Source organism: Vulpes vulpes, chromosome 13, assembly GCF_048418805.1.
Source record: "Vulpes vulpes isolate BD-2025 chromosome 13, VulVul3, whole genome shotgun sequence".
Taxonomy (NCBI): domain Eukaryota; kingdom Metazoa; phylum Chordata; class Mammalia; order Carnivora; family Canidae; genus Vulpes; species Vulpes vulpes.
Window position 1 is genome coordinate 154323634 of NC_132792.1, and position 25505 is coordinate 154349138.

The following is a 25505-nucleotide window of genomic DNA, read 5'->3' on the forward strand; positions in this document are numbered from 1 at the left end:
GTCGTTTGATGTTTGGGAGAGCATGTGACAAGTCCGCGCGTGGGGGCCGGCGGGCAGCAGTGTGCGCAGGACCACCGAGAAGCTTTCCCGGGAAGGGGGTGGAAAGGGCCTCCGGCCTCCACGGGCTCAAGAGGCTGCCGTGCCCGGAGGCGTGGACGCTGGGAAGCCACCTGACATGTAACCGTCAGGAATGGAGCCGGGGGATCTCCTGATAAGGAATAGCCCCGTGCGTCTCCACGTGAAAGGGCCCTTCAAGCACTTCCATGACCGTGGCCTCCGCTGGGCCTCCCGGGAGTCCTGGGACTTCTGGAGAAACTAAGGCCCGAAGCTAGCAAGCACCGAGTCAGGACCAGACCCCACACAATCTGACTGGAGCCCAAAGCTCTTCCCGTGATACCTCACGACCGACCGCCTCAGCGTTTGTTTCTTCTCCGTCAGTCACTGGGCCTGCCCCGTGGACCGTCAGGGGCTTGAGGGCCATTTCTGCCAGGCTGCCTGCGACCCTAAGCACTGTCGCGTCATCTCCTGCATGGACCTGGGGGCACTGGGCGGTGGCCTGGGCGCCTGCCAGAGGGCAACACCTTTAGGGCACAGCTGGGGGACATGGGAGGCGGTTGATATGAGGTGCTGGGGAAACTGGGGTTGATTAAGACTCCAGGATCAATGACCAATGGGTGGGAATGTTATTCCCATCTAGTCCCACGTTCATTCTTTAGATAAAGGGCCCTAGGTTAGAGAGAGGGAGGGAATCCCTCAAACCCTGTGGTTGGTGGCCCCACGTGGTAGGTTCTCAAAATAATCTGTCAAAGAAATCCAAGGGCTACCCCCAGCATCTTGTGGCTTCAGGCCTGAGCTCTATCCACCCGGTCTTCCTCAGATGGAGAAAATTGGTGACAGGTCCCTTTTGTCCTGAAGACAGGGATAGAGCAAGTGAGGCGAGCTCACAAGTTAGTGAATCTACATAAAGGAAAAGTGCCCAAGGCAAAGAAATATCATACCTGAGAGTTTCTAATGGTTTTTAGGAGCTGCCTAGAAGCCCTTTGAACCCTGGTGACCCGTTTGCACTCAACATAACATGTTTTCTTAATTCCTAACTTCCGCTGTGGTTTGCTGCTATTTTCTTTTTTAGTCTAAGACAAGAGAGCAAACAAGACAAGTTGTCATTTCCTCATTTTCAAGCCTTGCTCCTCGTGAGGCCAGAGATCTCTTTCAAGCTCCAGCTTGTAAAGGTTTCCTGGGTGAGCAGGGGGTCTCTGTTCCCATCTCCAGGGGCTCTTGGATGGGACCTTGCTCTGGAAGGAGCCATGGACCTCTGGCTTTGGTCACTTTGCTTCTTGCCAGGTAAGTGCCACGGGAAAACGCTGTGCGCGGTTTATGAGGTTCGAATTTGGCCACAGGTCGGGGAGTTGCGGGCCATCTCTGGCTCTGACGTCCCTGGACAGATTTAGTGGCAGACCAGTGCCTAGGACGGGATCCGGAGGGAGACCACGCAAAGTTTGGGGAGCCTCCCCCGTTCTCTGCTAGAGCCCCTCTCTCCACTCCAGACACATCTCCTGCGGGGCGATGTTGACTCATGAGGGCTGAAGGTGTCACCTCTCCTAGACATCTCAGCCTGATAATAGGGGATCTTAAGGCCAGTGCCTCCAAGTTCCTTTCTTCCTACCTCTACCTTCTTTCTTTGAATCTCTTTTGCTGCTGGTTTTCAACTTCAGCTTTATTTTTTTTTTTTTAAGATTTTATTTATTTATTCCTGAGAGATACAGAGAGAGGCAGAGACATGGGCGGAGGGAGATGCAGGCTCCCTGCAAGGAACCCAGTGCGGGACTTGATCCCGGGACCCCAGGAGGCAGAGGCTCCACCACTGAGACACCCGGGCGTCCCCCAGCTTCACCTTTAAACGAAGACTCCCTCTCCCATTCAGCAACCCTCATCCGTTCCCCAAGTTCCATACCACTTTACAGCTGTCTTCTGGGAACTTCCATTTCTAGGTTCCACCAAGATCTGAAATGCAACATGCCTAACACCTCACTTCAAATTCCTATCCATCTTAACTATCTCTAATATCAGCTGAAAATGCCAGAATGTTTTTTTAATGTTTTTTTTTATTTTAAATTCCATTAATTAACATATAATGTATTATTGGTTTCAGAGGTAGAGGTCAGTGACTCACCAGTCTCACGTAACACCCAGTGCTCATGACATCACAGGGTCTCCTTAATGCCCATCACCCACTTACCCCATCCCCTCACGCCCCTTCCCTCCAGCGACCCTCAGTTTATTTCCTATGGCCAAGAGTCTCTTATAGTTTGTCTCCTTCTCTGATTTCGTCTTGTTTTATTTTTCCCTCCCTTTCCTTATGCTCTTCTGTTTTATTTCTTAAATTCCACATATGAGGGGCACCTGGGTGCCTCAGTCAGTTAAGTGGCTGCCTTCAGCTCAGGTCATGATCCCGAGGTCCTGGGATCGAGCCCCACCTCAGGCTCCCTGCTCAGTGAGTGGGAAGCTTGCTTCTCCCTCTCCGTCTGCTTGCCACTCCCCCTACCTGTGCTCTCTCTTTCTCTGTCAAATAAATAAAATGCTTTAAAAATTTTCCACATACAAGTAAAATCATATGATATTTGTCTTTCTCTGACGTATTTCCCTTAGCATAATACCCTCTAGTTCCATCCATGTCATTGCAAATGGCAAGTTTTCATGTTTTTGATGGCTGAGTAGTATTCCATTCACCCTGTCTCCCCATTTATCCCCACCCAGACTGTGACCCAATCAATGGCCAATTCATGGAGTTTCTGGGTTAGCATTACCAGAATGAGCAGCAGTGGCAGTCTCCCCTCAAGGGAATGGAAAGGAAAAGAACAGTCATCCCCACTTCCTCCAACCTGACCCACCTGTGGCTCCAGCTTACACTTTCTAATGCTTGACTCTGATCGCAGGACTGCCCTTCCCAGCAACCTTCAGTGGCTCCCACTGCCTACAAACTCTTCCCTTGTGGTCCTCATTTACCCTCCGACCTTACCACCCTCCCCTACACTTTCTTAACCTCCAGCCAAAGAGGACTTCTCCTTGAACGTGTGCCAGGACATTCTTGCCACCGTGTTTTTACTCACGCCATTCCTTCTGCCAGGAACGTCCTTCCTCTCATCGCCACCTTTTATCCTTGAAAGTCCACCTCAGCCTCCACCTCCTTCTCATACACTTTCCAGAGCCCTATCTTCTGAATCCCCGTAGCGGGCCTCATTCTGCCTTATGTTGTGATTTGGCGTCTGTTCATCTTGTTGATTCAACGATAAGCTCCTTGAGGGTCAAAATTATTTTTTTATTCCTATTTGCTTCCTTCCTGATGTCTTGAATATGGAATAAAGTCAAATATTTGTTGAGTGGAAGATTAAAACTCCCTAAAAGTCCAAGGAAATGCAGCTTTAACGAAATGTCAGTCTGAGAGGTGGTAGTAGGGCTCATGTGAACACGGTGGATGGTTAACTAAACGTAGGCCTGAGAGGAGAGAGGGGTTGGGTGAGGGTCAAAGACTCTAGGAATGAAGAGCACTTAAATTGTACCACCGCAGTCTGTCCTGAGCAATACCTCCATTCTAGCTGGGCCAGAGGGATCCTTGGTCTGGGTCTGGTCCATCTCCATTTGTAGCCTTTCCCACAGGGTGAGGAGTTCACAGGCCCAAGGAGATTGTACACTTTGAGCCTGCAGCCATGTCCCCTCTTCTAGGCCTCAAGTTTCTTGTCCAAATGACTATGGGCCCACTTTTAATGACTGTGCGACCTCTATCCTGGGTCTTCTATCCTAGAATTCTAATTCTATAAAAGGGTGGCCACAGGTGATCATTTGGAATAAGATGGGTGGAGCTAATACACGTCAGCTGGGTTATCTGCTGTGTGCGTACCAGGATCCTCGTGGTGTGGGCAGGAGGCGGTGTTGAGAAAAGAAGGCAGAGGGGACAGAGGCTAGGAACAGGAAATATTCTTCCCACCTAGAAATGATTTGGAGTGGACATCTAAAAAGTGTGTGAATTTGCCAAGACGGGGCATAGAACACATTTTATTCAACAGTTCATTAACTTGGTTTATAACTTTAAAATACTTACATGTCTGATGTTTGGGCCTTTACCTGTATTTCTGCCCCAGCTTGTACCAATTTGGGGGGTGGTCCTGGTTCCCAGGGCCCAGTGCATGGGGCCCAAGCCGTAGACCACATTGGCTGCAGCCCTGGATGAAGCTCCATAATAAAGCAAAGCAGCGTTACGTGGTGTGGACTTTCAAATCTTTTTTTTTTTTTACCTTGACTCAAAAAATGATAATACATACACTTGATGTTGTGACCCGGTCTGTGCGTGTGCGCATGCGTGCGCACGCACATCCACGCACACACACAATCCTAAAATTTATTCTTGATTCTTTAATACGATGTGGGAATGAGTTTTGGACTTTAGCAGTTGGATGGATGCTGGTGTTATCCCCTGAAACAGGAAGAGCTTAGAAGGAACAGGTTTTGGAAGAGAAACCAATAATTCTTCTTTTTTGTTTGTCTATTTGTTTTGCCTTCGTGAGTTTGAAATATATCTTAGATGTTCAAGTCGAGTCCAGGTGGAGCTATCAGAAAGGTGATTCCAGAGCTCAGAGGTACAGACAAGACTGGAGAAAAATATGAAATACGAAAAATATGAGATCTATGTAGAGTTGGCATTAAAGCCATGGGAGTAAACGAGCTAGTGCAGGGGGAGGAAGGGAAGATGCAGGTGAGAACAGGCCCAAGTTCCAGGCCCTGGGGCAGCCCAACATTGAGAGGCGGATAGAGAAGGAGAAGAAAAGAGCGTGGCATCAGGGAAGCCACAGGAAGCAAGCATTTCAAGCGGTTCCCTCAGATGTTGCCAAGAGGGCACGTCGATGACTTGCCACCAAGTGTGGCCACAAAGAAATCTCTGCTGACCTTGACCAGCCATCCTAGTGGAATGTTGGAGACAAAACTCTGACAGGTGTAGGGTGAAGAGGAAGTGGGAGGTGTGCGGGTGGATTCCATGATCACAATGATGCGTTTGGGAGAGGAAGAGAGGAGGGGAGAACAGCAGCTGAAGGGAAGGCAAAAAGGAAGAGGAGGGTTTTTTCAATATGCGCAACATCAGAGCAAGCGCGTAGGCGTAGGCCACGGCCTGGCAGGCAGAGAGGAGACCACTGGTACACGGAGGAGAAAGGGACGGCGGCGCAGGAGAAGGTCTGAAGAACGTGACTCAGGATAGACTCGGGACGCAGGAGGAAGGACTGGCTTTTGGGGGGAGAGGGGACACTCCCTTTCTTGTGACAGGACAAAGAGCAGACAGCCGGCCTCAACACACATGTTGGCATATGTGGGGGTGGGAAGTTGGGGAGGACGTTTCTCATTCTTTTTCAGAAATTCACACTCCATGTGATAAACTTAAAAACCTCGAGCTAACTTCCTTCTTCCAGAAATAATTCTGCTCTAAGTTGACAGGGTTCTCATCTCCTGGAAAACCATCGCTACATAGAATCCAAAGCCCAGTCTCCAGAGCACCACCCCAGCCAAGGCCTGTGGGCATTTGCCATGATTCTCATTACGGAAATATGGAAATTTTGTGGTTTTCCCTATGTTCCAAATATATATCTTTATACCCAATTACGTACTGAGAGTGACTTTTCAAACCGCATGTATCTCTGTCGCCTACCATCATCATGGAAAACCAAGTCGCCAATTTAGAGATTAATGTCACTTACTGAATAGCCTCTCTAAAATACCAATAGTAAGCAGGGTGGGTCCTTTGGGTACCTCTCCCACCCCGCCCTTTAGTCCCCAGAATCATTTGGACCTAATAACCACATAATTCAGAATTGCAAAAATTCAAGGGTACCTGGGATGCTTATTTTAAGGAAGGCACGTGATGTCCTGAGCGCTGGGCGTTACTTAAGACTGATAAATCACTGACCTCTAGCTCTGAAACCAATGATACGTTTTATGTCAATTAATTGAATTCAAGTAAAATAAAATAAAATAAAATAAAATAAAATAAAATAAATGAAATGCAGGTCCACAGGCCCCACCCTACTTGGATGTAACCACCTTGCCAAAAGGGAAGATCAAGCCATCTGTAGCCTAGTGTGTTCCTCCCACATGAATCCTGTGCACACTGTGCATTAAGTTCCAAACCAGGAGATATTCTCACTTTTCTCTCTTTGGGAAATCTGCTTTTCTGAGCGTTGAGTATGGGTTAGAAGGTGGCACGAACTCCAAGGAGAGCTGGGGTCTGATCATTTCGTATCCCGCCAACTCGTGCTTCCTTGGGGCCAGAGCTCGGTGTACCCAGCAGCTTTTCTTGTGTTTCATCCATTCAGAGTTTGCACAGTCTGGCTGCTTCAGTGAACTACCATAGACAGCGTGACTTCAACAGTAGGTATTTCTTTCTCCCAGTCCTGGAAACTAGAAGCCCAAGATCAAGATGCCAGCAAATATTGCACTTGGTGAGGGTCCTCTTCCTGGCTTATAGACAGCCACCGTCTCCCTGGGTGCTCGTGTGGCCTCTTCTTGTGTACAAGGAGGGAATGAGGACATGAATCCCATTATGAAGACTCCATGAACCTCATCTAACCCTGATTATTTCCCAAAGGCTCCACCTCCTACCACCACCACATTGAGGGTTAGGGCTTCAACACCTGTGACGGAGGGTCTGGGTCAGCCAGGGCTTTACCAGATCATCCCTGAGCAGAGTGAGGTCACTGAGGTGTCTGCATAGGTGGACACCCCTCGCTCCCCTGCTCCATCTCACCCCTGCCCACACTGTAGCATCTTGCTCTTGGGAAAGTGGTATTTACTCCCCTTGCTGGCAGAGTTGGTCTAAAAATACATGTTCACTGGCAGGTGCACGGCCTTGCACCCAGGTGTGGGCTGTCTGGATGCACAGGGTAATTCCCCCACCCCCTGGATTGCGTCTTTGTCTTTTGAATGGGTCACACTCTACCCATGAGGCTGCCTCACACACCTCAGTTTCCAACAGATTAGAAGCAGCGTCGGATTATGCGTGTGAAGGCTCCCGTGTCAGCTATTTCGTGTCTGGTGGCCCCTCTGCTCCTCCCCACCACGTTAACACCAGCTACACTCTGAGATTTGAACGTGCCCCAGCAAATGCTCCCTTCCCGGCCCCTCTGCCCTGGCCCACCCACGGCTGTTCCTACCTCTTCACTGCTGCCCACACGTCCTCCTCTCCCCAGACGTCCTCCTCAGCTCTCTCTGCTCACCTGGGAGCCTCAGGCTCTGCTTCTCTCCTTGACTGTCCTCATCTCCCTAAACTCGTTGGAGCTATGCTCAGTGTGTGGTCAGTGAATGAATTTCAAGACATTTGTTGGCTCCTCTTTGCCCCCCCCACCCCCCAACATGCCATGTTCTTTCTCATATTCCAGCCTCTTTGGGGGCCGCACTCACCGCCCAGAAGAGTCTTTCGTCCTCCACTCAAGTCCCCGGGCCTCACTCCAACACACACGTGTCACCCCATGCCCCTCTTCCCAGAAATATGTGGACACTGATTGGGACCCACTTAGGTGATAGTGAATCATCCTTGGACTTACCTTCTTCTCCAGCTGACTCAACCGCATTAGACCTGCCTTTTCTCAGCCAAAGCGTGAGCTTTTTGATTTCAGGGGCCCACGAACTATGCATTTATTCCTCCCTGCTTCACACCCTCCCTAGCACACATGCAGTGTGCGTGCACCTGTGCACACATGCACGCACTCACACACACCCTTCAGTGAGGATGATCATCGTTCTCTCCGCTGCCCTCCACACTCAGTCTTTCAGGTCATAACTAAGATCACTTCTTCCAGAAACCCTTCCTCAGACTGCACTATTCCTCTGCAACAACCTGGTCCTGGGGTCTCTGCTGTTTCCAAGGAACACTGTGCATCTCTGTCGTGGAATTTATTTCCCTGTGCTGTGCGACTGTCCACTTCTATCACCTGCTAAATGATTTATTATGTGCAAGGCAGGGATGCCAGCTACCTTCCTGCCACATGAAAGGCAGTAAATGCTTTTTTTTTTTAATGACTTAAAAAAATAAAATCTGAGGGTGAACAGTCATTTTGGCTGAGTGGATCTGAGCAAAATAAAACCAGATAGAAAACCTCTTGTAGCAAAAAAGCACTGTGCCTCCCAACACCACACTGAAGTCACTTGGGTGCTACGTGCTGTTTGGGGCCACCATGGCACAGCATCTCTTCCTGGGGTGGGCCAGGAGGTTTGACTATATTCTTAGGGGGTTGGTGTCTGGGATCTTATGGGTTTGGGTCTGAATGAAGTTGAGGGTTAGGTTAAGGCTTGGGCTGGGAGAGGTCTGGCTTGGCCAGGCTTGGGCAAAAGGGACCAGGGCATAGAGCCGGGCTGAGGGTACACGTAGGGTTAGGGATGAGAGGGGGGCAGAGGATGAGGCAAGGGCAAGAGAGCAGGAGGGGGCCGAGGCTGAGGGCTCACTGAGGCTTAGGGTGATGATGGAGCTGGGGCTGGAGCTGGGGAGGAGTGTGGGGCTGGGCTGGGGCCTGGGTTGGAAGTAGGGCTGGAGTTGGGGATGTGGTTGGGCCTGCGGCTCCCTCTACACGAACTCCCTCTCCCTGCAGTGGCTGGGGCTCTGAGGATCCTCCCAGAAGTAAAGATGGAGGGAATGCTGGGTGGATCCATTACCATTGAGTGCCCGCTTCCCCAAATGCACGTGAGGCTCTATTTGTGCCGGGAAATAGCCGAATCCGGAGTATGTGCCACCGTGGTATCCAACAAGAACTTCGTCAAGGAAGAGTACAAGCACCGAGTGACCCTGAAGCCTTGTCCAGATAGGAAGCTGTTCCTAGTAGAGGTCACCGAGCTGACCAAGAGTGACAGTGGCATCTATGCCTGTGGAACCGGCTTGAACACAGACCGGGGCAAGACCCAACAAGTCACCCTGAGTGTCCACAGTGGTAGGTACCCCCGGCTCAGTGCACCCAGCAAATGTCCCCACCTGGGAAGGCTGGCACGGCCATCAAAGTAGAGCAGTCCCCAGACTCTCCTGCTACCGCCATGTCAGCCAGTCCAAAGATGATCGGGATTTATAGAGTTGGAACCTCACAGTCCCCAAAATTTCCTATCCGAACCATAGGAAAGGAACAAGACAAGCGCTCTCCTAGTGTTGTTCCGGATCCACCCTACCCAAGGTCTGAGGGCACTGGGGGCTTTAGATCGAGGAGAGGCTCCGAGACAGGAGGAAATCGGAAGCAAAAGGGCATAATTGTCCTACATAGTTGTCCAGTGAGAAATATCAGGGATTTCAAGTCACATTTGTAGGCCAGACTTGGCACTTGATAATCTGATCCTTCCCATATATCTTCTCCCAAACCCCATCTTTCTCCCTGCCTCCACTGGCTTTCCAACTCCTAGGCAGCACCAAGTCAACAACCTAGAATCCCAGTGGCCTCTGGTGCCAAGGCTGACCGAGGGGGTGGGGGGTATCATGAAAGAGCGTATCATTCAGGGAAGTCTCCAGCCCATGGCTTATTCGGCTCTTCCTGCTGGACTCTGCCCCCAGCCCCTCGCCCGCCTCAGCGCCATCCACCTGGGCTGAGCCAGCTTCCACTCCTACCAACGTCCCTTTCCCAGGCCTGTTCTCGGAACCCACCAGTGTTTCCCCCTCCTCTTGCCTCCACAGAGTATGACCTATTCTGGGAAGAGGAGCCGATGCCTGAGCTTCCAAGTTGGTTTCATAAATTCCTACACATGCCGATGCCCCCTTGGTTCAAGATGCCCACACCTCCCAGTTCTTTCGAATTCATCCCTAAAGGTCAGTTCAACCGAAGCCAGGGTAGGAGAGGGGGAGGGAGAGATGACGTGGCACTGTGGCAGTGGAGGAGGGGGGACGTGTTCAGTTGGCGGAGTGGTTGCAGAGCACAGGTGAGTCTCAGATGGGCATTTCCCTGTCTTGGGAGAGGGTACCTCTCTGAGATTAGTGTCCCAGGTGCTTCCCGCCCACCCTTAAAGCCTGGTCAGGACTAGTTGCAGGACTGAACACATCACCACCAGGTGGCACCACAAGGAATGAAGTTCGTGCTTCATTCACAAAATCTTAGGTCTCTATGAATGACCTGTGGAAACCCAGACTGGGCCGACCTCTTCCAGCCAGAGTCCCTCATGCCTCCTGCCCATAGGGCTGTCTACGTTTGCTGGAATACGGTGATTTTAACAATTCTGTTTTGCAATAAAAAGACCGATGACCTTACCAAGGGTACCTTTACATCCTACATTCTTTTCCTGTCTTAAATGCATTTTGACAGGCAACTATCTCCATCATATCCTCCCGTCTATCTTGTGAGGGTAGATACATTAATTGAACAATTGTCACACTAGAGGACTCTGCTGGGTGCCAAGAGGGATAGTGTAACCGAGCATCCCATATACCCGCGGTTCTGACTGTCAGGCGTGGGATGAAGGAGAATAGCCAAGCACACACATACGGCATAAAGCAGAGGAGGGATGGAACTACAAATAGGGTTTTCTCCATGCTCAGAGGAGGACAAGCTCCTCTGCCTGGGAGGTCAGAGAAGGCCTCTTGGAGGCAATGGCATTTGAAGCAAATATACATAGAATTTAGTTGGTGTAGAGAACGGATTGAGAAGGCATTTCAGGCCGTGAGGACAGTCTAGGTGAAGGGAAAGAGTGTGTTCCAGAAAGGGAGGGTGACCCACTCCTGCTGGAGACTACAGAGTGTGTGGAGGGAAGGTCACTTTTTCCCTGTTATCTCCTGCAGTGGTAACACCGGCTCCAAGGACCGAGGCCCCTCCAGCAGTTCACTCCTCCCCCCCGATCCCAATCTCTCACCACCTTCGAGTTTCCGAAGCGTCTTCAGTAGCAGCTTCCAAGCCCCCAACCCTCCTGCCCTCCACCACAGCCTCAAAGACCTCAGCTCCGGAGGCGCTGCCGAGGCCCCAGACGGCCAGCTACAACTACCACACCAGGCTTCACAGGCAGAGGTAAGAGGTCTCCACCCATCCAGGAAGGGCTAGAGGTCAGGCAAAGGAGTCTAGAGTTAGAAGATCCCCTGAAGTCTTCCTGCAAGGCCCGCCATCCCAGACCCTTCTTGGCTCCAGGCCACTGTGGACTCTACTACCCATGAGTGTAGCACGTTACCTCGGTCGTCCAATGACAAGAATACACTTGTCCATGCCCCAGCAGAAGATCCTGTAGAAATGAGACCCGAATCTTTAAGTCCCTCAGCATTCATTCAGATCCGCCTTGAGGGGGAATCTAAATAAAAATAAAACCAACAACGAAACTATTAACTATTAAAATCCACTTCACCTGTTTTCTTTCACTTTTTCAGTGTGGCTATTAGGAAATTTAAATTGCATCTGTGACCTAGTGTTTCTACTGAACAGCACTGTCCTCAAGGCTGGGGCACACCCAGGAAAGTGCTGCAATGGACCCCCAGGGGGCAGCATTGGCCCAGTCTCCAAAGAAAACCTATAATAATTGGAATTATTTTTGCCTAAGCAAAGACAAGCATGTTAGCCAGAAAAGAGACCTCCAACATCATTTGGGTTTTAGAGGTGAGGAACTGAGGTCATGAGAACTACGTGGCCTATATAGAACCAGGACGCCTGACTCCTAGTTCAGTAGACTGCACCAGCCTATCAGTGGTGAAGAATCCAAGTCAATTCAACCAACATTTTTTAAATTAATTAATTAATTAATTTGATAGAGAGAGAGAGAGAGAGCACAAATGGGAGGGGCAGAAAGATAGGGAGACAGACTCTCAAGCAGACTCCCTGCTGAGCGTGGAGCCTGACATGGGGCTCAATTGAGCTCACGACCCTGAGATCATGACCTGAGTTGAAACCAACCGTGGGACGCTTGGGTGCCCCTCAACCAATGTTTGCTTAGTTTCTACTACCTGCCAGGCATCGTGTTCCATCCTGAAAGTGTAAGAAAGATGAAAACATGCCATAACCAGGTCTGATCTTAGTAAGGCCAGTCTGACTGTGATGAGGGCGGTAGCTGGTATAAACACAAGAACTGAGGACAGTGAGAGAAAAAAAAAATTGATTCTAGTTTGTCATGATTGCAAAAGAAAAGAGAACTGATGTACTGAGGTTTCAACCTGTAGAGCAAATAGACGGAAGACCTTCTAAGATGAGGGCACCCCATGAGAGAAACATCTTTTTCCACGGTTATAAGAAACTTAATTTGTTTAGTCTTTGCACTAATCTTGTAAGAAAAGTGAGATGCAAACAATCAGAAGGGGAACTGACATCCGATTGCCGCCTGGACCAGGTGCTTTCACTTCTTTATATCTACAATTTTGTTTTGCCCTTTAACAGTTCTGTGAAATAGGTTTTACTATACCCATCCCTGGAGATGAGGTTCAGAGACGTTCGGGGACTGATTCAAGGTCGCACAGCCAGTAGCCAGCTGAACCTGAATCTGAATCCAGGTTTCGTGACTCCGTAGACAAGGCTCTTTGGGGGAGAGGGGCAGGTTTTTTTAGCCAAGGGACAGACCTGTGAGCCATCTCCAAAACAGCTGGCTACCCAGGAGTGTTGCCTTAAACCTCCCTCCCTCCCAGACCTCATCTTCCCTCTCGCTCTGCTTCCATCCTCAGAGCCTTCCACCAGGACCCCGTGCCTGGGTTGGAAGACCAAGGATTTCACATCCTGGTCCCCACCACCCTGGCCCTCATCCTGCTGGCACTGCTGGGGCTGCTGATGAAAAGGGTCATTCAGAGGAGGAAAGGTGAGCGGCTCCGGGCTCGGTGAGGGCGAGGTGCGCGCCGAAAGGGCCCAGAACATTCGGACTCCGCTGGAACCACCCCCCCCCCCCCCCCCCCCCCCCCCCGGTGCAGGGGACACTCGGGAGCTTCAGCTGAGCAGCCTGGGGCAGGAGGAACGTGGGAGGGGGTGCGTGATCTGGAGATGGGGGCCAGGAGGGCGCCTGGCTCCGCCGGTCTGCGCCCTAAACCCTCCGAGCACCTCCTCTGCAGACCCGGCCGGGCCGGGGAGGGAGCCCCGAGGGCGGGCGCGGTGGCCGCGGGCCCCTGACCCGGTTCTCCTCTTGCCCCGCGGCTTCACGGGGCAGCCCTCTCCAGGCGGGCCCGCCGCGCGGCCGTGAGGATGCGCGCCCTCGAGGCGTCCCAGCGGCCTCCGCCGCACCGGCCCCGCGGGGCGCAGCCGCCGCGCTCGCAGAACAACATCTACACCGCCTGCCCCCGGCGCGCTCGAGCGGCGGACGCGGAGGGTGAGCTGCGCGCTGGGCGCGCCCCGGGGACGGCGGGGCGGGGCGGGGGCGGGGCGGGGGCGGGGCCAGGGCCTGGCGGGGGCTCGGCTGGGGGCGGGGCCGGGGCGGGGCCGGGGCGGGGCGAGGCCCGGCCGGGGGGCGGGGCGGGCAGGACCCGCGGGCGCGCTGCAGCCGCAGAAACCCGCGCCTCCAGGATCGCCCCGCGCCTCCAGGATCGCCCCGAGCCTCCAGGATCGCCCCGCGCGTGGGCGCCAGCTCGACCTTCCCCGGGCTTCCGGGGGGCCCGGCGGGCCGGGGGCGGGGCCAGGGCCGGGCGGGGGCGGGGCCGTGCCTGACAGGGGCGGGGCGTACCCGAGGCCACGCCCTCACCTCCGTCCCCACGTCCCCTCAGGCGTCCCTCCTCTCCCAGGCTCCCGACCCTCGGCGCCACCTGTCGCTCCGCAGGTAAGCTCCGCCCCGCCCCTGATTGGCAGCCGCGGCCCCAGACCTGGGTGGGGAGGACCGAGTGGGGGCGGCCTGTTAGCGGGAGGGCGCGGCTTTCCCAGCAGCTCCAGCCTGGGAAGAGGTGGCGTCAGTTTCCCCGGACCGCCCCGCAGGTGTAATAGGGCTTCGCTACCGGCTTCCGGGGGCAGGTGGGGTGAGCGCGCGCTCAGCGGGGCGATGGATGGCAACTCTACAGACTAGCACTTGCGCACGAGAGAGCTGCGATCGCCAGGGCCTTGAGGGATTGGAATCTACCCAGTTTCATCTTAATAGGAGGGAGAACTTTCTAGTAACCCCTGCAGGACGAGAGGAGGTAGTTTGCCCATCACTGGAGTTTGCAGGAAGCCTGGCCTAGAGGATGACTTGGCAGATAGATGTCAAGATGTAGATAGGATTCAAGGCTTGGGTGAGGAGGAGTCCCCTGGAAATGTAGGAATGGACATAGGGAGCTCCTGTTCCTCTCAGTGGCCGTTGGCACATGGGTAAAAAGTACTCAAACTGTCCATTCATCTCTGTTGATCCAAATTATGAAGAGAATGTATTTTATTCCCTAAAGTAGCCCACAGTAGATAAACACTACTACTACTCTTGCCTCAGGAGCCGGGAAAAAACTAAGTGTGGCAAACGTTCTGGTTGCATTTAGGGTGTAGACTAAGCTAATGCACCAGACCCTAAGCCACAGAGCTCATAACACGGAAGCCTGTTTCCCTCCCAAGGTAAAGCAGGGGGCCAGGAAGAGATGGAGGAAGCCACCAGGTGACCCAGGGACTCAAACACCTTGTCTGGTTGCTCTACTGTCCCCTGGAGTCTTGCCTGGTCCACCGTCCATACTCAATCACCAACACCCATGTCTACATTCCAGCCCATAAGAGAAAGAGAGAGGGACCGTAGACCATAACCCCGAGGTTTCACACATCACTTCCAGTCACGTCCTACTGGCCATGACTTAGTCATGAACCACTCCTATCTTCAAGGGAGGCTGAGAAATGGAGTCCCTAACCCGGCCATGGTGTGCCTTATTAAAAAGAGACAGTGATCCCCAGTAACAAGTAACAGCTCTGCCACAGTCACCGCAAGCTTCTTGACGGTGTCCTCCCGCGGCCCTACCAGAGGAGGTTCATGGCAGCGTAGGCGTGGCCCACGGCACCCTCTACCTCTACCTCTACACCAGCCCTTTCCCCTTGAACCTCCCTGCAGCCGCACACACCCTCGCCTGAGCCTCTACCTCGCTCAAATCTTACTCTTCCTCCCTGCTTGAAACTCTCATTCCCACTATTAGCGACAAAAGTCTTGATGGAACTAGTCCACCACAAGGTGTGGATGGTTAATGCCTTGGTATTTTAGCTTTCACAGGGAGCATCTTGATTTTTCAAGCAGGATAACTTAATCTTAAATGATGAAGTGTAACAAGCAGTAGAAGATATATATATATATATATATATATATATATAGTTTTAAGATTTTATTTATTTATTTGAGACAGAGAGAAGCACGAGCTGGGTGAGGGGAAGAGGGGAGGAGGGAGAAGCAGACTCCCCATGGAGCAGGGAGCCTGATGCAGGACTAGATCCCAGGACCCTGAGATCATGACCTGAGCTGAGGGCAGGCACTTAATGGACTGAGCCACCCAGGCACCCAGAGATGTGTTTTTTTTTTTTTTTCCAGAGATGTGTTTTTGAAGCAAATTGCAGCTCATTCCCTCTCTGGCAAAGTTCACAAAGTAATAGCTGCTTTCCATGGCTGAGTACTTCCCAAGTGCTCCCTGTGCTCATGGGGCTGGACTTCTCAGCTCTTGTGTTTCAATAGGGCGACTCTCCCCACCGAAGCCTTTCTTGGGTGGATGCCATAATAACTGTGCAGCGTTGGAGTCACGGCACAGCCCCATCCTCCCAAGAACTGACCCTTCCCGAAGCCAGATGATCCTGCGGTTTCCTTCCGGGGAGGAGGAGCACCGCTGTGCTCAAGTGGCCTACTGCCTCCCTCCCCTTCACTACCCAGCCCCTTCCTGGAATGTACTGTTATGCCACATCACAACTTCTCTGAGTCCTCACAGAGGTGCAGGGGATGACTCACCCTGCTTCTGAATAACTCCCTAAGAAGATGCATATTTATTCCACAAGTCACACCAACCATCTAATCCCAGAGGGGAAACTCCTCTGGCAGCTGAGTCTCCTTCAGCCCCATGCTCAGCCACGTGACTTTAGCTGGAGCCCCATTTAAGGCATTTCCTGCCCACACTAGATCTAAGCGTTTTCCAGTTATCTAGAGTGAGACCCCACCCTGAAACTGCCCAAGTGAGAGACACTTCTGCATCTCTGCCTTCTAGAAATCAGCAAGCCGGCACTTACCCCGCGCCCCCCCCCCCCACCACCATTGCCCACTGTGGAAATCTATCTGGAGAGATACTGAAATCACCCTCCCCAGATCCAGTGACACTTCTTTGGTTGTTCCCAGGCGTCCGAAGTTCTCTGGCTCCACGCCCCGTCTCTGAAGACCAGCTGTGACTACGTGAGCTGCTACCGTGAGCCTGCTGCCAACGCGGAGGACACAGATTCGGATGACTATGTCAATATTCCTTACCTGACTCACCTATCCAGCTGTCCCCCTGGGCCCAGACCCTGGTGCCAATGAGCCCTGTCTAGCTGCTTGTTTCCAATACTTGCTCTGTTTTCAGAGCCCTCATTACCTCCTGCACCAGCCTCAAGTCTTGTTCCTGTCTCTTCAGAGAATAGCTCAGTAACCCCCTCCCAGCTCTTCTTGCGCACCTCTGCAGCCGCCCTGTGGTTTTCAGGTGGGCTCTGGGCATGCAGAGCATTTGTCTTGGTTGCACCAGCTTCCTCTCCAAGCCGTGGAATCTGCAGAGTGTCTTTGATCACAGGATCTTTACTGCCATGGCTCCGGACTCATGGCATCAGGCTGGAGCATAGGCCTGGCTGTGGCTTTGGGAGACTTTCTCAGGCTTGGGCGTCACACCAGTGGAAGGCTCTTGGACCTCGTAGTGAGGGCATGCCTCAGCCCTGTGAGTTAGGAAGGGGTCAGGTATGAAATGCCCCTGGCAACATCCTTTGCCCTGATCTTGAGGCTGCCTCTTACTAGTGAGCTTCTGTACATCTTGAGTCCGATGGTGAGGACGTTTTCTCCTGATATGATGAAATGTAAATTTTCAGAACCACGCTTGTTAGTGTTAGTGATCATATGTATACATGTCCCTAAATTCTCTTTACTGTCTCCCTCCCTTGATGCACATAAGTACCCTGACCCGTGTGTCTCCCCTGTTTTAAAAATAGCATAGTTTGTGTCATCTCTTTATCTTTCTTCCATGGCTTAGCACTAACTCTGTGTACTTATCTGAATGTTGGTCTGTTTTGGCCACCCCAAACTATTACATCTCTGCTTCAGAAATGCCCCCTCATTTCTTTGCCATGTAACCTGTGCCAAGGTAGGGGAGGAAAGTGGCTTCTTGGAGGGCCAGGTGCTCTGTAATAGCACTTATGTCATGAAAGGAGAGAGATTGGCCCTCCAACATATACTTTCTCGTCAGTTTTCTGGGCCAGGGCAGAGGCAGACATTGCATCTCTGGACTAAAGTCAACTACAAAGTCCATTCAGAGCTTGAGACTAGAGAACACCCAGTCTTGCTGTTGAGTCTTGCTGGATGCGTAACTCAGCCTTACTGGGCACTTGTCCACACTTAGAAAGAAGAGGCTGCCAGAAATGAGTCCCCTGCCTTTTATTAGCAGAGAGATTGGACAGTCCATCCAGGTATGATGACACCACCAGCAGTGTCAACTTGACAATGGCACCCTCTCAAGTGGCTGATAAGAATGTAAGAGAGGAGGGGCCCCAATGAGAAGGGATGATGGAAATGGGGTGGGGAGAAATGAAATGTTTAGTGAGGCTGCATTGTGCTGGGCACTTAGCCTGCGTTGTGTCTTCTATCATTTACCTTTCAAACTGATGTCCCTCACGTCCACCCCAATGCTCTGTTCCTACAGATCTCGTGGCAGTATGGTTTCTAGCCCATGAAGTTCAACCTCGTATCCCAGCACCCCCTCATTGATCCTCAATAATTCAAATACAGACAAAAAACCCAGTTTATTAAGCATTTACTGAGCACTCATCCACTGTCCCACACGGTGTCAAGCATTGTGGAGAATAAAAAAGAAGCATGGGGCACTGTCCCTGCTGCCTACACAGAATTTACGATGTGACAAATAAATATGACATCAGTTAAAACACTGACAGGAATTAAATAGAATGGCAATAAATACAGAAATCTACCTTGTAGATCATTCACAGCATCTAAGGGAACCTTCCATGATTGTCTTTGGGGCCACTTAAAGAATGAAGTCTTTGAGGACAAGCCTAGCCAAGAACGAAATCCATCATCAAGGGTGTGCAGTGCCCAGAGAACATCACAAGAAGGGATACGGCACGTTGGAAATGACGTGGAGATCAAGGAGGGTCTCCTGGTCTTGGCATTCAGAACTCGTAGAATTTCTCCATCCAGGTCAAGAGAATGTCGACTTCTCCAAAGGCTTTGGTCTGGGCTGCTTGTATGTCCAACTAAAGAGAAAGGAGAGCTGACGATCTACCATATTAGCCACAAGAATAAGTTTCCTTCCCACCCACCACTCCTGGAGCTGGCTCACCTCTGGGATGGCCTCTGAGGAGCTCACCCGCCCACCCTGGTTCCTTCACAGAGGTGGGGGGAAGCACTGAGGACCAATGGACCAGTGAGTAGCAGTGGGTAAGGAGCAAGGGAAAAGCATCTGGAGTTCCCGATAACAAGAACTATGAAATCCCAGTGCAGGTTGGATTTGGCCAACTCCTGAGTCTACTATGCAGATGATGAAACTGAGGCCCAGTTGGCCCCCTTCCTCTATATATGATTACCCTTTACCATTTATTTTTAGACTGATATATCTGATCAAAATCGTATATATTTTTGTGGGGGGTCTGGGGATGAAGTTTGGATTTTCTTTGTTGGCTTTCTTTGGGGAAACAGTAATGTATTTTCCCATGCTTTTTTTTTTTTTTTTTTTTTCTCACAAACTGGACCATATGAGCATAATGGAAAATACTGCAGTTATGTAGTATGTGTTTGGGGTCAGGGGCCTACTTCAGACTCCAGCTGCCCAGCTCAAGTATTTGTAAAACTTTCACAGGGAAAGTCCTTAATAATGAAATCATCTTGCAGGGAAATATAAAAGCATTTTAATGTGAAAACTGGCACAAAAATGGACCATGTTGTTTGTGGAGCTTGTGCAAAGTGTATGATAATTAACGCAAATATACCTGTGCTTGTGCAAAATTAGGTGGCTCTTGGGCATGCCTGCAGGAGTGACCTGCCGTGAATTCTGCAGGCACCCTCGTGTGATGGCACCCTCATGTGGCGGTTCAGGCTACTCTACTGGTGGAGAGGCAGGCTCTCCAATCCTGGCCTTGATTACCTGTTTAAATGCCCTCTGAAACAGCAGAAATCGCCTGCGTGCACTCTCGCTGATAGAAAACATCTCATTTTCCTGCTGGATAATAGAAAAAAATTGTGCCAAAGGTTGGGTAGCAGCAGAGGCAAACCCCCCCCCCCCCCCCCCCCAGTGATGCCAGAGGGCTTCCCAGGGCCAGCTCTGAATCCCACATTCTCAAGGGAACCGGTGGTGGGGGCTGACTTCTTTCATTTTCATAGCAATCTTGCCACGTATGGGTGATTATCTACATTTTATAGGTAAGAAAACTGAAGTTCAGAGAGGTTGACTGCCTTGCGAGGCATTATCCAGCTGGTTAGATGCAGGCCTAACCTCGAATCCAGAGCTGCTAGCGTTCAGAGCCTGTGCTCTTTCCCATGACAGCACTGACTCCCCATCATGGAATAAAAGCCAAGACTGGATAAGGGGAGGGAGAGGGCATCTCCCCAAAACACATCGCTTCCCTTGGGCTCCCAGGTAGCAGCATTGTTCTACTCACGCTGGGTTGTAGTTTTGATGCGATGACAAAAAAGTTGTTGGCCAGAGTAGAGAATGACCTCCGGATCCTGACGTCAGCTGCCTCATCCAGGTAGTTTTTGAAAACGGTGTTCAAGTAGAACGTCAGCAGGGCACGGATGAGGTAACAGCTCTCGGCATCCTGGGGAGGGTCTGGGTTACTGCGGAGTCGAGCCCTGTGCCCACCCTGGCCCCAGATGGACAGCCCACATGCCCCACGAGGCGAGATAAGCACATAGAGAAAGAGATCTCCCAGGAGATGTTGAGCAGCATTTAATCCAAAGGGAGCATTTGATCAGGGTGGGGGGTGGGGGGCACACAGAGGGGCACCTGTGGTTAATGGGAGGAACCACTGACCCAGGGAGGAGGGACACACAGCCAGCCAGTGGCAGATGCAGACCTAGGCCCCAGGAGTCCTGACTCCCCATCTGCTTAGTCTTCTTTCCCTACACCACATGGCCTCTCTGATAGCTATTGGGGTTGGCAGGTGGTGGTGATGGAGCCTGAAAAGTACCCGACACTTGGTGGCTCAGAGCTGAGAGTCTAGGGAAAGAACTGGAAAGAGAAATGAGAAATGCAAACTAACACCCTGGAACACAGTGATTGTACTCGAGCCCCCGTGAGCACCGGTGAACCTCAGTGCCTTGCAGGGATCAAGGCTCGGTGCATATGCTCGCTGACTGCCTAGCTGGGTGAGGGGAAGGCACAACAGGTGAGGAAGAAGGATGGGAACCAACCAAAGAGACCTAAGCAGATGTGGGATCCTGGCAAGTCTGGATAAATGGAGAAAAAGATGCTTATGAACCCTAATCCCCACCACCTTCCATGCCTCGTAGCCCAGGCACTGGGGTGACGACCCAGACCTCGGCCTGGGCAGAAGTGGTCTCTGTCAACCTCCCCTAGACCACCCGTAGAAGACAGGCCACCAGAGAGAGGCATCGTCCTTCCCCGAGGTCTAATTACCGAGACATCCTGCAGAACCTCCTTCCGTAGCAGCCGGACACCGGTGATGTTATCCTTAGCTTGCTTTGGGGACAGAGAGCAAACTTGAGGGGCAGCACAGAGACCCACCTTGCAAACACACGCTGACCTCCCAGATCCACGCAGTCTGAGATCTCAGAGGCCAGAGGAACCAAGGGAGGACCCAGGAAAGGCTGAGCGGAGATAGCCTGTGGGGTGAGGGCACCGCTTTCCAGCCAGAAATCACTCCCCTTAACCCTCCGGGGCAGATGGAATCCCCGGAGCTCTCAGAGCCTTGGTCGGGGACCTGTTTGGTTTCCCTGGTCAGGAGGGGGCAAGCCTCTTGGGTTTAAGAACGAACGGGGGCAAGGTTCTGCCTTCATATTCCGTGGGGGTTGGCTTGGGGTGGGGGCTGCACCTCTCAGCTGCCTCTTGCCCTTGGAGCTTCCTCTGCAACCAGCCACATCCTCCAATTCTCAGATTATAGTCAAAGCATCCTCGTGAGAAGGGAGCTTTCGAGCTTGTCCCCCACACCCACAACGTGCCACCAAGGAAGGTGATGGAGGGGCGGGTACTGTGCCTGGTTTCAAGGTCAAGGTCGCACCCGGCTGTCCTGTCCCCAGTCCAGCGCTCTCCCCTCCTCCGGGCTGCCTCACCGCGCTCCCTCTTTCTGCCCCAAATCTGAGTCCTTGTTGAAGGAGTGCGCTTGCCAGTGGGAGTACCGGGTTACCACTTTCAGGACCCGGAGAGATTCAGTCACATTCCGCCGCCCGAGCCTCAGACATTCTTTATACCACTAGCCGACGCCTTGGCAGGTGAGAGCAGCTGAGCAGGAGCCTGGCCAAGCCGGTGCTGAAAACCCCAGCGGGTCTCAAAGCAGTTCCCAGGACTTGCGTTTGGTGGAGTCCCATGTCCCCTCTGGGACGTAGATGAAGCCCCGGGGAATCAGGGCCCCTCTGTATTCCCCTCGGGCTAATTTATTTCCCTAGAGATTGACCACATCCTGCTGAGCCTCATGTGCAAGAGGGAATGGGTCCTTGTGATGCCTCGGACTTTATAAAGTTATCATATAGGAACATAATGAGCGAGGGGCGAAGGGCTCTATCATCATAGGATACTATCCCGCACCCACGGGAACCCCCGCAGCCGGGCCCAGAAGGACTCGTCACTCACCACAGTGTCCTTCACGGTCCAGAAGGCCTCCCGCAGTTCCCGGAGAGCTACTCCCTGCACTCGGCAGGGTCCAAACCGGAACTCCTGGCCCTGGACCCCCGGCCCTTGGCTCCGGAGAAGCAGGATCAGACTCAGGCCGAGGAGGGCAGTTGTCCGTCCCGGAGAGCCCATCTGCCGCCAAGGAACGCCCGGTACGATCCTGCTGCAAGAAAGGGAGGCATCCCACTGAGGTAGGTCCTCTGCTCCTGCAGGGGCATGTCCGGGATCACACTCCTCCGCTCTCCTCGGCCACCTTCGGGGACACAGGTGCAAAGGCTGAGACCGGGGTAGGTTCCCAGTGGTGGAATATTGCTGACGGGTGGCCTTGCTGGGGGTGGGGGCTGGGGGTACGTGGCTGTCTGCCCCTCCATCCCACACCCGCGGCTCTCCCTGTCTCTCTGCCCTTCCCCAAGGCCTGCCCACGTCTCAGACGCCCAACACCCCCTTGCTTGCTCCATGACAGCTCTCTCCAGCCACCAACTGGAGTGTAAGCAAGAAGAGTGAAGACATGGGGCGGGGGCTGAAGCGCCAAAGAGCATGTGTAGAACAGCCTCTACACTCGGGAGGTTAGGGACCCTCATTAGGCGGTTGCTAGTCTGAGCCCTACCCTGAGGTCTCCAGGCGCGCTCACTCCAGGTCTTTGCTCCTGCCCCGGGAGGGGACCCTCCTGACTCCTCATCTCTGGGGAGCCCAGGGATTAATCCTGGCCCACAGGGAGGGGCCCAGACAGTAGGTTAGGGTCGCAGGCTCACTGTGCCTCCGCAGCTGACCGACTCACCCCTTTCCAGGTAAGGGCACAAGAGGGAGGGATCAGGTTTCCAGGTGAATCAGCTTCAAAACCTCCCACTAAAGCACCAGTGGGATGACTGTCTGAGGAGGCCCCAAGCCGAGGGACGGGAACCCATCATCTATTTGTCATGCCCGCGGGCAGACAGTTTCTTCTCCCTGCTTTCTTTGCCCTTTGCTTTTCTTCCTCCCTTCTCTCCTCTCCGTTGTCTGTCTCCCTCCCCTTCTTCCTTACTGCCTTCTGCAGGAAGTTAAGAACCTCTGTCTCTCTGGGCACCGGTCTCACACCTGAAGCCACCCAGTTGCAGCCCTAGGCTGGGAAGGAGATTGTCTCTAGAGTGACCGCCACCCCGTGGCCCAGAGGGGCCCAGGACGAGCGCCCGAGGTCCTCTATCAGCCTTCCTGCCGTGCAGCCCAGATCCTTCTTGGTGTCAAAGCTGAGAGTCCAGCTCCTCATCCATCCCCCCGGCTCCCGGGCCTGAGGACGCAGTGGCCCAGTGCTCCGGAGTGAAGCACCCCTGAATCGCCCATCACTCACCTCAGGCCCCAGCAGTGATGCTTGAGGGCGCACTGTTCAGGGGTGGTTGGCTCCTGGTATGGGGGGGGCAAGTTGGACAGGCCCCCCACGGTTTGCTGCTCGGGGGAGTCCCCGTGGGCGGAAGGTTCTCCGGGCACCGTTGCAAAAGTTCAAGGTGTGCAGGCGGGCCAGGCTTTGTGGGGATCATATATATGGGGGCTGGGGGAGGGGCGGAGGGAGGGGGAGGTGGAGAAAGGGAAATTGGTCATGCTTTCCCACAGCATTACTTCACTGCCTACTCACCGTTCACTGAGGTGAGCTGAGGCCTTGGGCTGAGTGCTGGCTGTGACCGGGAGCAAGTGCCCCGGCTGCCCTGAGCCTCGGGCTCTGCACCTATGAAACTCAAACGGACCAACAGACGACCAGCCCCCACCCCCCCAGGGCAGGTGCGAGGAGCAGTTGGGAAAGCGTGTCCTCGATGTGCTTTGGGAACTCTACACACCACGTGCAAGCGCATCACTGCTGTGCGGAGTATCCTGGCCTCCTTTTTTTTATTTTCATAATATGTATTTTTAAAATTTTATTTATTTATTCATGACAGAGAGAGAGAGACAGAGAGAGAGAGGCAGAGACACAGGCAGAGGGAGAAGCAGGCTCCATGCAGGGAGCCCGACGTGGGACTCGATCCCGGGTCTCCAGGATCACACCCCGGACTGAAGGTGATGCCAAACCACTGGACACCGGGGCTGCCCCATACCCCGGTCTCCTTATTGCAAAATCACTCAATAATTATGCCCTACTGGTGCTGGGACAGTGACCTGGACACCGAGGCTGCCCACGCACACTTCTGTGATGGTTCGGGGCCAGGAATGGTGGCGTGTCCCCTCGCACACAGCCACCAATGGCCGTGTGTCCAGCGCAGGGAGAATGAGACAGTGTGTGCATGGCCAGACCGGGAAGGCGGAAGGGCCCCGGGGCCTTGCGGCCTAGCCTCGGCCTTGCTGCTCAGCGGGGGATCCCTGAGGGATGCGGCCTGTCAGGAGCCAGTGCCGCGGACAAACCCCAGCACGTGTGCAGCCGGCCAGGCCCTAGGGCTTCGGGCCGCCTACAGCATGGAGGGTAGGCCCAAGCAGTGCTCCCAAAGCAGGTCGCACAGCACGTGGGCTGAGGGACGAGCGATTTCGTAGGCAGGAGATTCCAGAAGGCTGGCATGTGCCAGCACCCCACTTGGAAACACGTAATGCTCCCAGGAATGATGAAGACTGAGAAGTCCCCCGAGGGCCAGGGGGGTGGGGACATGGCTGTATGTGACTTTGTTAATGCAGCATTTCCCATGAGTATCTGACCATGTCCCTGGGACACATTGTGGGAAACGCTGGACCCTGAATCAGAGATTGACAAGCTGTGGGCCGAGAAAAGGCTAAGGATGGCTTACCCTGTGACCTGAGGATGGTTTTTATATTTGCTAATGACAAAAAAAAAAAAAAAAAAAAAAATCAGAAACCGAAAAGTACATGAAATTTAAATGTCAGTGTCCATGAATACAGTTTCTCCGGGGCGCAGCCACACCCAGCCTGTTTACATATTGTGTATGGGCGCTCTTGTGCTCCGATGACAGAGACCAGTACTCATGGCGGAGACCCTATGGCCCACAAAGCCCAAAATATTTACCCTCTGCCCTTTACAGAGAGGGGCTGCTGAGCCCCGCTCCGAATTACCCTCCTGCACAAACATCTGGGTTCAGGTAGACTGTGATGTGAGGGGTGGGAGAAGGAAGACCAGGGGACCCTGGAAGGACTCGGCCCTTCCCCATCTCTCCGGCTGGCAGGCCCATCTCATCCTCTGGGGCACCAGCACCCCTGCCCTTCATCACTCATTCATTCACTGGCATTCGTTCCCTTAGGCAGACAAACTCCTCGCCACCGTCCCCTGGCCAGGACCTGGCCCTGCTGCCTCGGCCTGCGTGAGGGCCCAGCTAGAGTCCTTCGCTCCAGCAGAACCTACATGTTGCCCTCCAGTCCATGGCAGGGGCCCACACCACACCCTTTCCTCCCCCTTGGGGATCCAGGGCACTACTAAAAATCCCCAAGTACTACGGGAAGAAGATGCCCAGAAGGCATACATGAAACAAAAAGAACATGGGCTAAGAATGTGGCAGCAAGAGGGGGGATGGGGAGGAGGGACCGGAGACGACTGGAGAGACAGCTGAGGCAGGAAGCTGAGAGGGAAAGTGAGCCCCAGGGCAGCCACGGTGCTAGACAGCTGCCTACTGATAGGCAGGAGGGCAGAGGGATGAGCTGTTAG

The 25505-nt window shown here is 53.1% G+C and overlaps 2 protein-coding genes across 2 annotated transcripts; one reads left to right on the forward strand and one right to left on the reverse strand.

Annotated features, from left to right (window-relative positions):
• Positions 1–19056, forward strand: FCMR (Fc mu receptor). Its single transcript, XM_072733407.1, has 8 exons — positions 1–1341; positions 8622–8957; positions 9683–9814; positions 10778–11000; positions 12629–12759; positions 13102–13260; positions 13652–13704; positions 16198–19056. The coding sequence occupies exons 1-8, from the start codon at positions 1305–1307 to the stop codon at positions 16372–16374; spliced, it is 1248 nt and encodes a 415-aa protein (XP_072589508.1). The 5' UTR covers positions 1–1304; the 3' UTR covers positions 16375–19056.
• On the reverse strand, positions 18225–25325 carry IL24 (interleukin 24). Its single transcript, XM_025987323.2, has 6 exons — positions 25268–25325; positions 21860–21996; positions 20690–20752; positions 19710–19868; positions 19196–19270; positions 18225–18308 (listed from the first exon to the last, which is right to left on the reverse strand). Exons 1-6 carry the CDS (start codon positions 25323–25325, stop codon positions 18225–18227), a joined length of 576 nt encoding a protein of 191 aa, XP_025843108.2.
• Between the last annotated feature and the right edge of the window lie 180 nt (positions 25326–25505).

Excerpts from the sequence above, each read along its gene's own strand:
- IL24 (XM_025987323.2), bottom strand. The coding sequence starts at position 25,325 with ATGTATGCCTTCTGGGCATCTTCTTCCCGTAGTACTTGGGGATTTTTA. Across the intron at positions 19,869-20,689 it reads AGGTTCTGCAGGATGTCTCG|GATGCCGAGAGCTGTTACCT; the intron begins GTAATTAGACCT and ends GACCCTCCCCAG. Across the intron at positions 19,271-19,709 it reads CATCAAAACTACAACCCAGC|CAGGAAAATGAGATGTTTTC; the intron begins GTGAGTAGAACA and ends TCTATTATCCAG.
- FCMR (XM_072733407.1), top strand. The coding sequence starts at position 1,305 with ATGGACCTCTGGCTTTGGTCACTTTGCTTCTTGCCAG. Across the intron at positions 9,815-10,777 it reads TTTCGAATTCATCCCTAAAG|TGGTAACACCGGCTCCAAGG; the intron begins GTCAGTTCAACC and ends TATCTCCTGCAG. Across the intron at positions 13,261-13,651 it reads TCGAGCGGCGGACGCGGAGG|GCGTCCCTCCTCTCCCAGGC; the intron begins GTGAGCTGCGCG and ends ACGTCCCCTCAG.